Source organism: Homarus americanus, unplaced genomic scaffold (assembly GCF_018991925.1).
Source record: "Homarus americanus isolate GMGI-L3 unplaced genomic scaffold, GMGI_Hamer_2.0 scaffold23518, whole genome shotgun sequence".
In the NCBI taxonomy this organism is placed as follows: domain Eukaryota; kingdom Metazoa; phylum Arthropoda; class Malacostraca; order Decapoda; family Nephropidae; genus Homarus; species Homarus americanus.
The window spans coordinates 871,349-888,341 of NW_024745451.1; the positions used below are offsets into that span (position 1 = coordinate 871,349).

A 16,993-nucleotide genomic window follows, 5' to 3' on the forward strand; every position below is an offset into this window, starting at 1 on the left:
CAACTCTACGCCTTAAAAAATTCACTCTTCGTTGGCTCTTGGCCTAGCCATCCTCCAACACGAGGGGCAGCGGTTATTATATTCATTCAGGCATTATTAACAACATGGCTGTGTGTGGCTTCACCCGTATTAGACTAGGTTGCACGAATCTTCTATACACTAAACTTGTACAGTTGCGGAAATGTGCTTATACGCCCCCTGTGGTAATCCGTGTTTCCAAACGGCAACATTGCTGTAATAATCACTGTATTAGTCATGTAACGACGTAAGTGATTGGTGGATAGATTTGCTATAAGGTCATATAGGTTGGCTGTTTGGTGACACGGGTTACACAGGGGGGGGGGGGAGTCTATGATACGCTAATAAAGTATGTAAATATCCATTGCTTTAACTAGTGCCTGACTAATATTCGTTTATGACCCCAACAGTACCTAGAAGATCGCTACGCTTCCAGGTGGGTGAGGAGTGTGGCGGGGGGAATGTTTGTGGTCCAGATGTTGTTGTATCAGTCGGTCGTCATTTACACCCCCGGGCTCGCCATCGCCTCCTTCACTCACATCCCTCTCTGGACCTCCATCCTGGCGGTCGGCCTCATCGCTACTATTTACACAACCATAGTTTGTTTTCTTTCGTTGTCATTACGCTTTGATAATTATTTGTTTTAGCGTCTATTCTAGGTGTTAATACACTTAGTTGATGTTATGATATATCACTAACTTTACTTACCCTAACCTAAGGACTAAGGAGATTAGTAGGGTCATTACCTATACCTGACCACTGTGGACTTGATCTCACCCTCCTCTGTATATATATATAACTTGTTCTGTACTTCTCCTTAGTCTGTACTCACCCCCGAAGATGTGAATTACACGAAAGCGCTTTTTGGGAACTTCGTGTTTTCTTTTTCCTTGTAAATAGATAGTACCAAGTGAGAGATAGATGGATAGTCAAACAAGGAGACAGACAGTACACATACATAGAGACAATACAGGTATAGAATAAACAACACTAACAGTACATCCTACATATATTAAACTACTTTTACCTGTAGTTAATATTCCTAATCATTTTCTATCTCTCTCCGGCGTTGTTCAGGGTGGGATAAGGGCCGTGGTATGGACTGATGTGTTGCAGCTTAGTGTCCTGATGATTGGTTTTGTTGTCATCATCATCAAAGGTGTGGCAGATGTAGGTAGCGTCCAGCAGGTGTGGGAGGTGGCTGTGAAACATAACAGGGCAGGACCTCAGGCGTATACGTGAGTTGAATTTATAGCATGTTTTATATTTTATAAGTTTAGCTTTTGCTTAAGTACGGTTTAATCTGTTTTAACCTTTACTTAATCAAACCTAACATAATCTAAGCTAGCCTAAAATAACTTAATCTAACCTTCGCCAACCTAATTTAACCTTACTCAAATTTAACCTAACCTAACCTTACCTTATTTCACCGAAGCTAACTTAATCTAATCTAACATAACTTAACCTAATTTAACCTAACCCAACTTAACCTAACTTAACCTAACTTAACCTAATCAACCCTTAACTTAACCTAACTTAACCTAATCAACCCTTAACTTAACCTAACTTAACCTAATCAACCCTTAACTTAACCTAACTTAACCTAATCAACCCTTAACTTAACCTAACTTAACCTAACCTAACCTAACTTAACCTAATCAACCCTTAACTTAACCTAACTTAACCTAACTTAACCTAATCAACCCTTAACTTAACCTAACTTAACCTAATCAACCCTTAACTTAACCTAACTTAACCTAACCTAACCTAACTTAACCTAACTTAACCTAATCAACCCTTAACTTAACCTAACTTAACCTAACCTAACCTTCCTTACAGGTAACACTAGTTAATCATCAAGTGAAATAATAGAGTGCCTAATCTTCGTATTACCCCTCCCCCCTAGTGTTGTATGTTCCTCATTCTTTGTTATTCCTCGTCACTGCAACAGATATGGCTACGATCCCCTTAAACGACACACCGTTGCCAACATCATTATCGGAGGTATCTTCTTGACGGCCGTTCAATACGGCAGCTCACAGACCTCCGTTCAGCGTTTCGCCAGCACCAAAAGTCTCTCCCAAGCTTATTTGTGAGTACAACCTACCATACACTACACAAAAATACATCAACTCTGTACTGCACTGTATACATAGATGTAGGTCCAGAGAGAGGGAAGGTAGGCATAAGAATACGTTAAAATTCACTAAAAAATATCTACCGTATGTCTCAACACCAGAATGAACTTTATTATGTGTTAAACAGGAAGATCCAGCCAATCATAGCGAGGTTTATACAATGGTTCCCTGCACATTGGATACATGGCGATGGTTTCAAAAACAATGGGATGGGGAGTTTCAACCACGCCAGATTATATATTATTGTTTGTTAATAAACTGGTGATTGTAGCTAGAAATATATTAATAGGTGTTATTCTTTTATTTAAATATTTATCTTTCAGGTCCCTAGTGATGATGATACCTCTGTTTATACTCGCCATCTCTCTGGCCATTTTTGCAGGTAAGTCAGTGGGTGTTGTGGAGGGCACTGTGCTTAGCTAGGCATTATTATTATTATTATTATTATTATTATTATTATTATTATTATTATTATTATTATTATTATTATTATTATTATTGTTATTATTATAATTAAGGTATACAGTTTTATTCTGAACAAAAAACTAAAATGGTTTGTTTTCTACTTGAAGTACACACACACACACACACACACTCACACAACACCCGAGGACGAGTTACTACACCACGTGAACACCTCACCACCTGGTGTCTCCATGACCACGTGAGGTCCTTCATATCAACACCCGAGGACGAGTTACTACACCACGTGAACACCTCACCACCTGGTGTCTCCATGACCACGTGAGGTCCTTCATATCAACACCTGAGGATGAGTTACTACACCACGTGAACACCTACACCACCTGGTGTCTCCATGACCACGTGAGGTCCTTCATATCAACACCCGAGGACGAGTTACTGCACCACGTGAACACCTCACCACCTGGTGTCCCATGACCACGAGGTCCTTCATATCAACACCCGCGACGAGTTACTACACCACGTGAACACCTCACCACCTGGTGTCTCCATGACCACGTGAGGTCCTTCATATCAACACCTGCGGACGAGTTATTACACCACGTGAACACCTCACCACCCGTGTCTCCATGACCACGTGAGGTCCTTCATCAACACCCGAGGATGAGTTACTACACCACGTGAACACCTCACCACACCGTCTCCATGACCACGGAGGTCCTTCATATCAACACCCGAGGATGAGTTACTACACCACGTGAACACCACACCACCTGGTGGCTCCATGACCACGTGAGGTCCTTCATATCAACACCCGCGGACGAGTTACTACACCACGTGAACACCACACCACCTGGTGTCTCCATGACCATGTGAGGTCCTTCATATCAACACCCGAGGATGAGTTACTACACCACGTGAACACCACACCACCTGGTGTCTCCATGACCACGGGAGGTCCTTCATATCAACACCCGCGGACGAGTTACTACACCACGTGAACACCACACCACCTGGTGTCTCCATGACCAGCCCAAGCCCGGGCCATCAACTGTAAACTATAATGATTTGTGTGTTCAATCATTGTTCCTTCTTCTTTTAGTAATGAAAGCTTTTGTTAAACGACCCTCCCACCCCATGTCTTTGTATGTAATAAGTCATTTTTTCTGATGTATATTTTCAGCCTTCGGGCTGCCGACTTTTTCAATAAACTTTTAATTATTATTATTATTATTATTATTATTATTATTATTATTATTATTATTATTATTACTATTATTATTATTATAACTATTATTATTATTATTATTATTATTATTATTATTATTATTATTATTATTATTATTGCACACACACTTGGCTTATTAAACTAACAACTCATGATGGTTTTAGGTCTGGTGATCTTCGCGACGTACGAGGGCTGTGACCCCCTAGCGGCTGGCCTCATCGCCCACAAGGACCAGATCTTGCCTTTCTTTGTCATGGACCGCCTCAGTTCTATTACCGGCCTGCCTGGTCTCTTTATCGCCACGCTCTTCTCTGGGTCACTCAGGTAAGTTGCTTAATTAATATATGCGCTTTTTATCTTTTGATTTTGTTGATGTTAAAGATTCATTACTTTTTTATGTTTTACCTGCTGATGTAAATAATGAATTTCTATCTTTCTTACCTGTTAATGTTGTAATGAATAGCTATGCTTTAACAACTCGAATCTGTAAGCTTCCATTCTACGTTAGCACACACACACACTTGTACTAGCCCCAGTCTTATAGGCAGAGGTATTTATATAAATGGGTTAATTACATTAGAATTGTATAACTATCATCCCCTGTAACTTTCCACTCTATGAGGTTCATGTTCAGAGCACGTGATAAGGTGTGTCCACGGTGTGGTGGGATGTAATCCTAGACAAGGTTCTTCAAACTCCAGAGCACGAGCAGTAAATATATTCCATAAGTACAAGACTTGGCAGGATAACCAACAGGTACAAAACAGGAGCGAGCAAAAGGAACTCCTTGTCGTAGCCAGGCCTGAGCCGATCTGAGAGAATTTAGCTAACTAGGTAGGGAGAGTTGCTAGACATTACTAGGACAATAAATGAGATCTTCTAGTTACTTGACAAGCGCGGGACATAGTAAGTAGACATAGGCATTAGACATAAGCATAGATATCAGACATGCTATAATAATATATAGTAATACAGACATGTGAATAAATGGTACAATGAATGGTAACAGAGTCTTGCCGTCAGGCGTGTTCACGTATCTTGGCATTTACATATCTATACACGGGAAGTCACGTTACTTGGTGCTGAGTTAAGCATTAAGTAACTGGCTCTCTGGCCACCTATTGATTGATTGATACGTTTATTGAGATACAAAAAACATTAATACATCTCAAAGGGATGAAGTGACATAAGTCATCCCCACCCCAGTCCAGGAATGTCCCTCTCAGGACTCACATAAATCCCTAATATTTCATATAGTCAGTTATAGTACATAGTTATATTCTAGATGGAAAATTTCTAAATTTCTTTAATATATTGCAGGCAGTAGTTTGATAACCCTGACTAGAGGAAGACGTTATTGAGAGCCATCGTGGATGGTTCCATCTTTCCTCGAGGGAGGACGTCCTATATATTTCCGTTCTCCCTCGATGGGTTCCTACTCATCCTCACTCAACTATCACGTTGACAGGACGTACTTAGCAGAGCTATTTAATATAACCTCCGTCCTCAATGATAAATTTGTGTGGATGCCTCTGAAATACAGTACAGTGAACCCTCACTTTACGCGGTTAATTCAACCCACGGCGGCCTGCGTAAAGTGAGAAATGCGTAAAGTGAACAACATAACATATGGGATTAATTGAAATAGAGACCGGGCCGACCCCCAAACTCCACTTTTTCAGACACAATACCTATGTTGTAGTAAAAATAACTTCTTAATTTTATGATGGTATGCACACACAATTAAGAGAAATTAATTAAGAGAAATATCAATAATATTAGATTTTTTAACACTTACATTAGTAGAAAAGATGGCTGGGCACACGGGGATGGGGGGTTGGTTCCGAGGCAGAGGGCAGATTATTGGCCCTCACCTGTATCACTTGTATCAATTGTATCACTATCCACCACAGAGGCTTGCAGGGCCTCTTTTTCAAACCCCTCAAAGTCCATATAAGTCCATATCCTCACTATAATTATCACTATCACTGACTGCCGGCTGTGGTGGGTGGCGGGTGAAGAACTCGGTAATGTTTTGATGACTGGGCGACCTTGTGCGCACCCTGCTCGCGCCGCTCTCCGCGTGAAGGGGCACATGCACCCCGAAATGTGAGCATTCCGGTTTCGGCAGGGTACCGCGTAAACGTGGAAACGCTGAATGTGGGACCGCGTAAAGCGAGGGTTGACTGTACTATAAAGCTTGCCGAATGAAATATACAAATCTAAAGTTTATATTTATTTTCACTGATCATCAACATACTCAAGCAAAGTTAACTCAGATCTTGAATTCGTATATTATCGTGGATATTCTAATGCGGTATTCCAGTAAGGTATGTACTGTAGGTATGGTCTTGTAAAATAACCAGCTCAATGCCTCACCTTTCGTCCTCAGTACCATCTCATCTGGGGTCAACTCTCAGGCAGCAGTCACTTGGGAAGATGTGTTCGCTAAGATACCCAGCTGCGCCTCCCTCAGTAAGAGAACCCAGGTCTGGCTCACGAAGTTGCTGGGTGAGTTTATAAAGCAGCCAAATACCTCGTCAGCTCACCATCTTTGGCCGATTTATTAAATTTTATATTGTGATTTTTAGTAAATTTTGTTCTTATTTTTACACGTAGTATTTCTATTATATTTCAATTGCATTTTCTCTATTTGTCGGGCATATTTTAAGTTCTTAGTGACATGGCATCTTGTTATTAATTCCTTGTGCTTTTGAAGTCAGAGCATGATGTCTCGCCGTGCTGAGACCTAACCTAAGATAGCTGACTTCACTGTATATTTGTTATGTTTACAGAATATATATTATTTTACCTGTATGTTTAGAGTAATTCATTTTATCTTTAGCTTTTGGTTACGGGATTTTGGCGGTGGGTTTTGCTTTCTTGGCGGGCAGTTTAGGAGGCGTCCTGCAGGCAGCCATCGTCGTCACGTCCTCCGTGGGTGGACCCCTGCTGGGTGTGTTCATCATGGCTCTCTTCATGCCCTTCACTAACTCAAAGGTAACGGGCATCCTATGGTAGTCACCCCCTCATAGTGTACACACCTCGACTCAATTATTCCCACGCATTATTACTCCACAGTGAAACCTTCATATAACGGACTTCTCTCTTCCGTCAGATGGAGGGTTTCATATCTAATGGACCCTCGGTGTAATAAACTTTCATTTCTATATAGTTCATTAGTCGTTACAGAAGATAATCTAACAAGGGGAATCACTTGCGTTCTCTCGGTCGAATTACCTCACTATTGTATCTATATTATCAACAAAACTGATTTCTTGACCCTCACATGTGCAGGGGGCGTGTGGAGGGATGATCTTTGGGACAGGAATTGGTCTGGTCTTCAGTTTTGGCAGCTCGATTACAGGAGTCAAACTCGAGATGTTGCCCACCTCCACCGAGGCCTGCCCAGCCAACTTCACCATCCCCCCACCTCCGTCCACCCCGCCTCTCAGGTACTGTAGAGTTGGATCATTTGGTCAGTTTTTGAGTTGAATGCAGTTACTAAAAATATATAAACGATCTTAATATTTTGCAGTTTGTTTCCTCTCACATCAACCTTCTTCAGTTCCGATCAATCTCGTTTAAATTGTATGGGTCAGGTTTTTATAATTATTAATTTTCCTGCTTTATCATTAGTTTCAATTTATTTACTTATATTATATTCTGTGGGAGTATCTGGGAACCCATTTTATTATACAATAATACATATTCTTTCCAGTAGTTAGTAAATTGTATTGCTGCCACCACCCAGATTTTTAGTCAGATCATATAGTATAATTTCAACACTAAAACCTCAGAATTAACGTGGTAGCTGGCAGAGAGGTCAAGGAGCGTGAGTTGTAACTGGTAATTCGGTAATTATAAAAGCAAATGTTATTACTTTGAACATCTTGAATCATCAATCACAAATTAACGGAACTCCCACTTAGGTTCAGTCAATACTTAATAAATGTTACTCGTCTTTAACACTTGTACAAAAATCAACACCCATAGGTCTTACTTTGTCATTAGGGTGTAGGTCTTCAAATAACAATCACACAATGTGAGTATAAAAACTGTAACAGCTCAATGGTAATACTCTAGTACAGTGAGCCAAATAAATAATGGCGCCTTCCACTACTTTTAAATAACACTCACAAATATACTATTAATTATAGCACTATTAAGCCTCTTGGGTATAGATCACACTGGTGATTACTTAATACACTATTGTATTAGGAATCAGAGAGATATCCCATCATCACATATCAGCTGTAAGTCCAGCTGATTCACTTAACATCCATAACAAACACAGGAAGTCCTAGTGCTGTACTAACTTAGTCTGTCTTTCAGTACTAAACCTGATATTGTTACCATAATTATAACCCGTCCATACTGAAACATACAGGATAACTTAACACATACAAGTTGGCTATCAATAACACTACAAAGCCTGACTCGGCTTCACCACTCTGAAGTCAACACTGCCTTGGGGTCACACACTCTGGTGCACCCTGGTACACGCTCTGCTAAACTCAGAAGCTTCAACACAGCTCCCAGATGGAGTTGGACATCGTGTCTCTCTCTCAGTTACCCTTCAAGGCAGCAAGAAAGTTATGCACATACACACAATGAGACATGGGAACAGCGTTCAGAATGATAAACACACACTCGTTGGTCGGTTATTAAACGACACACGAGAGTATGAATGTTTTTAACATGATAAAGATTCTTAACTAACGAGATGAAGAAACTGCATTAATTGAGACTGAATACTAAAAGGACCTAGGTGTGTATGTTGACATTGAACCGAAGTTCTCGGGCCATTGTAAGAAGAACGTGAATCAAGCAACTAAATTATTAGGTCTTATAAAAAGGTCGTCCAGATATCTATACGGTCCGTCCCTCGTAACAATCTTCAAGAGTGAGGGGCTTCCCCGCCTGGAGAACTGTCACCCCGTCTGGTCCCCGAGATATGCTAGGGACTGTCAGTTGATTGAAAATGTCCAAAGGAGGGCCACCAGAATGGTGCCAGCACTTCGGCACCTCGGCTACCCAGAGAGATTAGAGCGCCTGCAATTGCCTATATATAGCTTATACTACAGACGGGCAAGGGGGGACATAATTAAGGTGTATAAACATCTCAAAGAGCAATGCTCAGTCTAGTGTCCATACCTGGAGCTGGTGGACACTCTCACTACAAAGGGTCACAGCTCAAGTTGAAGAAGCCGCAAGTCCATATAACTGTGAGGACAAACTTTTTCGGAGTGAGAGTTGTGAACTCGTGGAACAACCTGCCAGAAAGTGTTGTGACGGCACCGAGTGTGAGCTCTTTCAAGACCAGACTTGACAAGCATTGGAGCAGGTTCAGATACATTCAGGAGCCGGCGCATGCCCACTGCCCATCCAAACGCGGGTAAAACAAGGATGTGTACTGGCATCAAATCTCTTTTCCATTTTCCTTATTCGTGCCAGTGCCAATTTAGCCGGCAGGGTGAACATCGAGTACCAGATGAAGGGTCTTTTCAACATAAGATGACTCCAGGCAGGAACAAAGGTGTTGGCAGCTTCCATTACTGAGCTTCAATATGAAGACGACCTCTCTTTTGTCGCCCACACTGAACGCGACCTACAGGAGATCCTGAACACCTATGGAGATCTGTATGCACACTTTGGCCTTGAGGTGAATTTACTCAAGACTCAGATTCTCTTTCAACCTGCCCCTGGTTCAGCCACACCTTCACCATCCATCCAGCTTAACGGTACTACCCTCTCTAATGTTACCAACTTACGGTATCTCGGCTCTCAACTTTCAACTACAGTGGACATCGATGAAGAGATTCAACATCGGATCAGATGTGCATCTCAAGCCTTTGGCAGACTCTGTACCTGTGTCTTCAGCAGTAGGGATCTGAAATTATTTACAAAGCTGCACGTATAATGAGCAGTGGTCCTCCCCACCCTGCTGTATGGCAGCGAGACATGGGTCACATACAGGAGGCACCTCAAGGCACTTGAAAATTTTTATCAACATAGTCTATTTCCCATCCTCCGAGTTCGCTGGGAAGACAAGTGAACAAATGCCAGTATTCTCGTTGACACCAACTATAGGAGCATTGATGCTACCATTATCCATGAACAACTATGCTGGCCTGGCCATGTTACCCGCATGGACGACGGAGACTGCCAAAGCAGCTGCTTTACAGTTACCTAACGAATAGTAAACGTAACACTGGCAGGCAACTGAAAAGGTATAAGGATAGTCTTAAGACAAACCTGAAAAAGTGCCAAATCGATCCCCTCACCTGGGAGACGATTACTCCGCACCGTAACGCTTGGAGGAGCACCACAAAAGAAGATCTCAGTAATTTTGAGTCAGCCCGACTGCATACCGAGGCAGACAAGCGCCAACGCCGGAAAGATGCTGCTGCCTCTTCTAGTGTACTAAATATAGCCCTCCACATGTGCAACTTCTGTGAACGACCCTGCCGGTCCCGTGTCGGCCCCTTTAGTCACCTCATAACTCACCAATTAAGGCGACATCCCTAATAACTCATACCATTGTAACATAGCTGGATGATCGTCATACCCAATTCTGAGTGACAGCAAAGAAGTAGTAGTAGTAGTAGTAGTAGTAGTGTCCCTGACTTGGTGATAATAGCAGTCACTCATCAGCTAACACTATTTCATCCTCACACCAAACACTCTTATTCTCCCCCACAGAGTTAGCGACCTGGAATTCCCGGAGAAGATTCTCTGCCTCTCGTACACTCAGCTGGGGCCTTTGGGAACGCTGATGGCCATTGTGATAGGCGTCTTGATCAGCCTCGCCACAGGTACTTCCCTCCTCTTTCTCCGTGAATTAGCAAGTACTGTTTAGAATAATTTTCTTCACTTTACTTGCCCTAATTCTTGTTTTACCTGAAGATTAACCACCCTAATGATACCTGAGCGGGTTAGATTAAGTTAGGATTAGTTAGGTTAAGTTAGGTTAAATTGTGTTAGCGTTAGGGTGGGTCTCATCTTCAGGTGGTCTACATTTTCTTAAGAGAAAAGAGTAAGTTGCTATTGAAAACTTGACAGAATTCCTAAGATATTTCACACCATTTTCCCGCTTCTCTCGACTTCTTGCAACTATTATACTGTGTTGTTTTCTCTGGTTTTTCATTGTTGATCTCTGTTGGGCGGGAATCTTTGTTGAACATTGGTTTAGCTTCGGTCAAGTTCATTATGTGCACCATTTAGCTCTTTCATGTATGTGTGTGTGTGTGTGTGTGTGTGTGTGTTTGTATACACACACACACTATAACTTCCCTCCCCTCCCCCATTCTTTTCTCGCTCTCCTTTCTCTAAAAAAAAAAAAAAAAAAGAAAAGGATGGCTCATATATGGACACTCCCTAACGCCTACCAATCACTCCCCACTGCCTTGTGGATTAACCTTGGTAGGCATAAGGCTACAGTAGTAAATCTCGAACGAAAAATCTTCAGTGGAGCCTCGCTGGCAGACATGCTTACAGAGCTCCAGCAAGACCCCAACGGCGGAATGGGCGGAAGAGGTGACCAATATTGGAACCCAACGACTACACAGGCGGATGAAGGCAATGCATGATGGACAGGCTACTAAGACGAAACCCGACAAACTAGGCTATCGGCAGTCCATTGCATCTCACTCTCTCCCCAGTCGTTGCAACACTTGCACCACTGGACCAGGAAAGGAGAGAGCCAAGATGTGTGGTTACAGTCTGCGCTCCTGTCTCATCACATAAACCAACTCACGTTTTTTTTCTTTTTTTTCTCTTTTTTTTACGGGAATTAGTTGACCCGGGCACAGGTCGAACGTGGCCTGGGGGGCGAGAAAATAAGAACAGAAAGAAATTAAAAATAGAGAAGAAAAAGGTTATACTGTGTTAATCTAGACCACGAAGATGCCGGAAAACCAGCCTTTTAAAGTGAGACAGATTGTATAAGTATGGAAACACAGAAGAAGGCAGATCATTCCACAGTTTGGCTGTGTGAGGAAAGAAGGATATACTATAACTGGTTTTTCTAGTGTGACCGACATCCACAGAGAAACGGTGGGCACCGCTGGCAAGACGTGTGTTACGAGCCCACGGCCTTGCCGGCGGTACACAGGATGCCAAATTCACCGAACATTGCCCGTTAAAGTACCTGTAAAAGAGAGAGAGTGAAGCAACATTGCGGCGAAGAGAAAGGGAAGAGAGATTGTCGACTAAAGGAGGAGAGTTAATTAGACGAAATGCCTTTGATTCCACCCTATCTAATAGCTGGACAGAAGAAGAGCCACCCCAGATATGAGAGCAGTACTCCAAGTTAGGACAAATGAATCCCTCATATACTTGAAGCAACTGCTCAGGAGTGAAGTAGCTGCGGCATCTGTACAGCATTCCCACCTTTCGGAAGGTAGCTTTAGCTATGTTAAGGATGTGTGATTTCCATGACATATTGGAGGTAATGGTGAGGCCTAGCATATCTATTTCAGAATTTGGCAGAACGATAGCATCCTGAAATGTAATTGGTGGGAGATCATTTAATTTAGAAAGTATAATTAGTAAATACTGAGTTTTATTACTATTGAATTTAACCAAGTTTGTACCTCCTCATTCAGAGATGTTGCATAGATCCGCATTGATAGAAGTAATGATATCAGCTCTAGAAACAGATCTAATTCCAGAGTTAGGAGGAAGGGGAAAATGTGAAGAAGAGTGAAGAGTAGAATCATCAGCGCGAGAATGGATAGAATTAGTTGTAGTGTGCAGTAAATCATTGATAAAACGAAGGAAGAGAGTAGGTGAAAGAACAGAACCCTGTGGGACACCACTATTCGTAGAGAAAGAGCGAGAGATCGATCCTTCGACAATAACTGCCATGGATCGGTTCTCAAGGAAGCTAGAGATTAGAAAACAAAGTGGGGGAGAGAAACCATAAGAGGGAAGTTAAGAAAGCAAAGACTTGTGCCATACCCTGTCAAATGCTTTGGAGATGTCGAGGGCCACGACGAAAGTTTCCCCATAATCCCTAAGAGAGGATGACCAAAGATGGGTGCAATTGGAGAGCAGATCACCAGTAGATCTCGCTTGGCGAAAGCCATACTGGTGATCCGACAAAAGAGAATGGCGTTCAAGGTGACAAGCGCCAACTCCGGAAAGATGTTTCCGCCGCCCTTCTCACAATAGATGTTGCCCTCCATATGTGCAACATCTGTGGACGGCCCTGTCGATCCCGTATTGGCTTCTCGAGTAACTTCAAAGCTTACCAACGAAGGTGACAGTCTTAATAACTCATATCATTTTATCATTGCTGAAAGATCGCCATACTCGATTCCGAGTGACAGCACAGTTGTAGTATATATGTATATATTTATGTATATATGTGTTCATATATCTAACCATACTTAACTCACCAGGTAGGGCTGGAGGCCGACGTATCGACAAGTCTCTAGTGCACCCCTGGATCAGATGGACACTACCTGACCCGACCACCGTCACTCGCAAGACCAATGGTCACTCCTATGACAAAATATCAACACAGCTTTAGTGTTGCTAATGAATGAATGAAAAAATATATATCGCTTGTAGACTTGTAGAGATTTAAGTCAAATTTATATTATCACAGTTTTAGAGGATATTTTTATAGAATTGGGATAACATAGGTTGGTCATTTGGTGGATTATGTCGTAAGTTTCAAAACATAAGTGTTTTTCAGTGGGCCGTCCTAGCCTTCGCCACCAAGAGGCTTGCCAGTTTAGTAATATATTCATTTATATATTCGTAATAATTGATCGTATTCGATGTTAAGCGAACTTTATTAACCAAAGAGGTTGAGGAAATGTGTATCTTTATATGTATATTTGGTATATACTGTACAAGGTAATTATTGTTATTTAGGAATATTTATTTCTGTTTAAACAAATGAGGTGTTTAAGCAAGTATACGAGGTCAGCTCATACACGTCTTGACCACCATAGAGTGAGGATATGTTAGTTTGGTGCTCCTGTAGCTGCCTCTGTCACTCTGTTGACCCCCACCCTCCTCCCCACAACCCCTTCTTCTTTTAAATATCTTGCTGTCTCCGTCCCTTGTACCCTACCTGCCATACAACAGCTAACTCGCCAATGTACTGACAGACTGAGACCTCTTAGAAGTGTAGCGGGGTACAGCCCACACTATGTTGCTAATATTAGAATTGTTAAAACAATGTACCTAGGCTATATAAGATCTCTGATAGGTTACCACGCACCAGCCCTGGTCCTTCGTGACGGGAAAGGCGTTGACAAGCTCGAGAAAATGCAAAATAAAGCCCTCAGAATTATCCTAGGATGTCCCATGAGCACTAAAGTACTTAATATGACGAAAGAACTAGGTATACCCAGTGTTAAAGATAGAATAATTGAAGTCAATCTCATGAGAGCCCTGAGGCTTCTGCGTGGTGATCCTGATAACATTGTTTCCTTAAAACTGCTAAAATGTATGAACCATGGGACTGGTGAGTCTAAATGGATCCAAACTACAGCTACACATATGAAGATGTTTGGACTAGACCACCTGTACAAAGTTGAGACACAACAGCGCTTCCTGCCACCCTGGCGGACAGTTCCCTTCGATATCACAATACCGACATATCCCCCTAAAAATTTAATTATACAAAGCATTTATCTCCAACACACTGCCAAATTGAGAGCTCTTGAACACATACACACTCTACAGACTGGTGATAAGTGCTATAAGTGATGGAAGTGCTATTGTTGTGACTCAACCTGACGGTAATATAATTGAGAAAGGAGTTAGAATTAACAACGGGGCATCCACTCTACAAACTGAATTAGTTGCCATACTCACAGCTATTAAATTCGTTGAAACCACTGTCACTGACAGTCTCATCATCACTGACTCTCTATCCTCACTACTTGCCCTTGGTACCCTCGACTCAGATTGTCACGCTCTTGTCTCTGAAGCCAGACACAAATATGCGTGCCTTGTTGACCGGGGTGTCAGGGTCAAACTGTTGTGGATCCCCTCTCACACAGGCCTCACAAAACATGATAGAGTTGATGCCCTCGCCAAACTCGCGTCTAACAAAGACACAGTTGAATACAATTTGGGTTTGTCAAAAAGAACCCTTAAAACTGTAATTAGGAAAGAACTTATTGATGAGTTTGACGCAAGTAGACTAGTGCAAACAGGCACTAGTCGATCCATAGTTTACCATGATGAGATGTATCAAGTGAAACATGTATATGGAGCAAGTAACAAGATCACTAGATTACAAGATGTTGTAACCGCTAGATTAAGGTTAGGATATAAGTACCTCTGGCAGTATGTCCCTCAAGCAGATGCAAACAAGACTAAATGTAAAGTGTGTGGCCAGACATATGGCCACACACTCGAACACTACGTCCTCGACTGTGTGAAGATAGAACCTTTTAGGGACAGGTCCAAGCACACTGTGTGAAATGGCACAACACTTCATCTCTAATGGCAAGATAGTCGACATATTAAGATTGTATCCACTTTTTTGCACTTACTAACTATATCAGTTCTCATGTACAGAACCAAGTACACAATGTGCTTGAATACTTCTCACGTAAATGTGAATAACAAAGTGTGAGGCCAGACATACTGCCTCACACGCCTGTACTCACGCATTTGTGAATAAGTTACCCTTTATATATAGAACTAAATCTATGTTTGTCTTTGGTGCCCCCAAAATGTTCTACACTACTGAGAGTATACACAAACACTTGTTATCTTAAAAATAGGTTCTTATTCTCGTACGGGAGATATACTGTATATAGATGGACCAAGAAACTGCGCGCTGGCATGTACAGATGCCAGCATTCACAAGCTGAATACATAAAATGTAAATTTGATAATTCATATACATAACATGGTGCATAATAAATGGAAATATTACATAGAATTAATACATGTTCTGTAATACTTTACTATACATAATTAATAGAGTAATATGAGAATACACAGCTTAAGGTACTACTTCGTGTCCATATTATACACTAAACAAATAATGTAATTGAAATACTGTGTAACATTTAGTGCCATAATATCCTGACAACGGGGGTTAATTATTATGACCCGTTGTAAACTCTACTCTGTAATCCTTTTGCGCTACCGCTCACAGGATGAGTGTGGGGTGCACAATAAAGTAGCCACTGTAAGCGGCAAAATCAAAATAAAAAAATCAATCCTGCCCACAACCCCTCCTCTCTACCAAGATATACCAATCAGCTGTCACCAAGAAGACAGCGCGGTGATTATTGATCAACCTGAGACTGATGCAGAAGTGATATTTTCATAAAAAAAATGAGAGCAGTGTTGTACAGTGCCTAAAACCTAACCAGTTAGTGGTCAGTAGAAAGACTTGCCTAAGGTTGAAACCAAAGTTTACCTTCCAACGATACCAGTGGGATTCCCGTTACAAAAGGGTCTCACTAAAATGGCTTCATTCCACCATATATCAGTTTGGGATAAAGGTGTTGCACCATAGTCGCCAACTTCACCTGCCACCTCGGGTCCTTGTCCACTTATTGTTAAGCACCACAACAGAATCAAGCCGATACACATCATCGCACAACCTCGTTCCAACCACTGTAATTGATTATTTTTGTCAATGAGTCAAAATTGTTTGTTCACTCCATGTTTCTTCTCCCTTTTGTACTGAAAGGTTTTGTTAAACGACCCCCCCCCCCCTTTCCTAATGTCACTATACAGATCGTTATATATTTTACGCCTTTTTGTGCTGTTTTTATATTCTTCAATGAACCGTTAGTTATAATCATTTATCCGCTTGACAACAACCAGCTTATATGTATTTTTATGATTCAGCAACTCGAGTCTTCAACCACCTAAACATCGATTCTTCTATTTAAATCAACACATGACGCAGGGAAGTGACATCACAGCATTTGTTTCTCCACATCTCTCTGAGCTGAACTGACCAATAAGTATTGTATGGTGGTATCAACTCCAAGTGCTTAATAATAATAAAACAGTAACTGAAATTATTCGACCTGTTTTATTGAATGCACGGATACGCCAAGCAGTGTGTGTGTGTGTGTGTGGCCATGGCTAGAGGTGCCTTTGTTGCGTTCGAGATCACTGATGGGAGGAGTTCCTAAGGTCATGGAGCTCCACGCACAAGATAACATAACAATGATAACAGGTACAG

General features: G+C 41.7%; 1 protein-coding gene across 1 annotated transcript; it reads left to right on the forward strand.

The window, feature by feature from the left end:
- Positions 1-885: 885 nt before the first annotated feature.
- LOC121878691 (sodium-dependent multivitamin transporter-like) lies at positions 886-13,897 on the forward strand. Its single transcript, XM_042385044.1, has 9 exons — positions 886-1,256; positions 1,970-2,110; positions 2,480-2,538; positions 3,972-4,131; positions 6,200-6,318; positions 6,653-6,807; positions 7,105-7,262; positions 10,513-10,625; positions 13,215-13,897. The coding sequence occupies exons 1-9, from the start codon at positions 1,147-1,149 to the stop codon at positions 13,343-13,345; spliced, it is 1,146 nt and encodes a 381-aa protein (XP_042240978.1). The 5' UTR covers positions 886-1,146; the 3' UTR covers positions 13,346-13,897.
- The last annotated feature ends 3,096 nt before the right edge of the window (positions 13,898-16,993 follow it).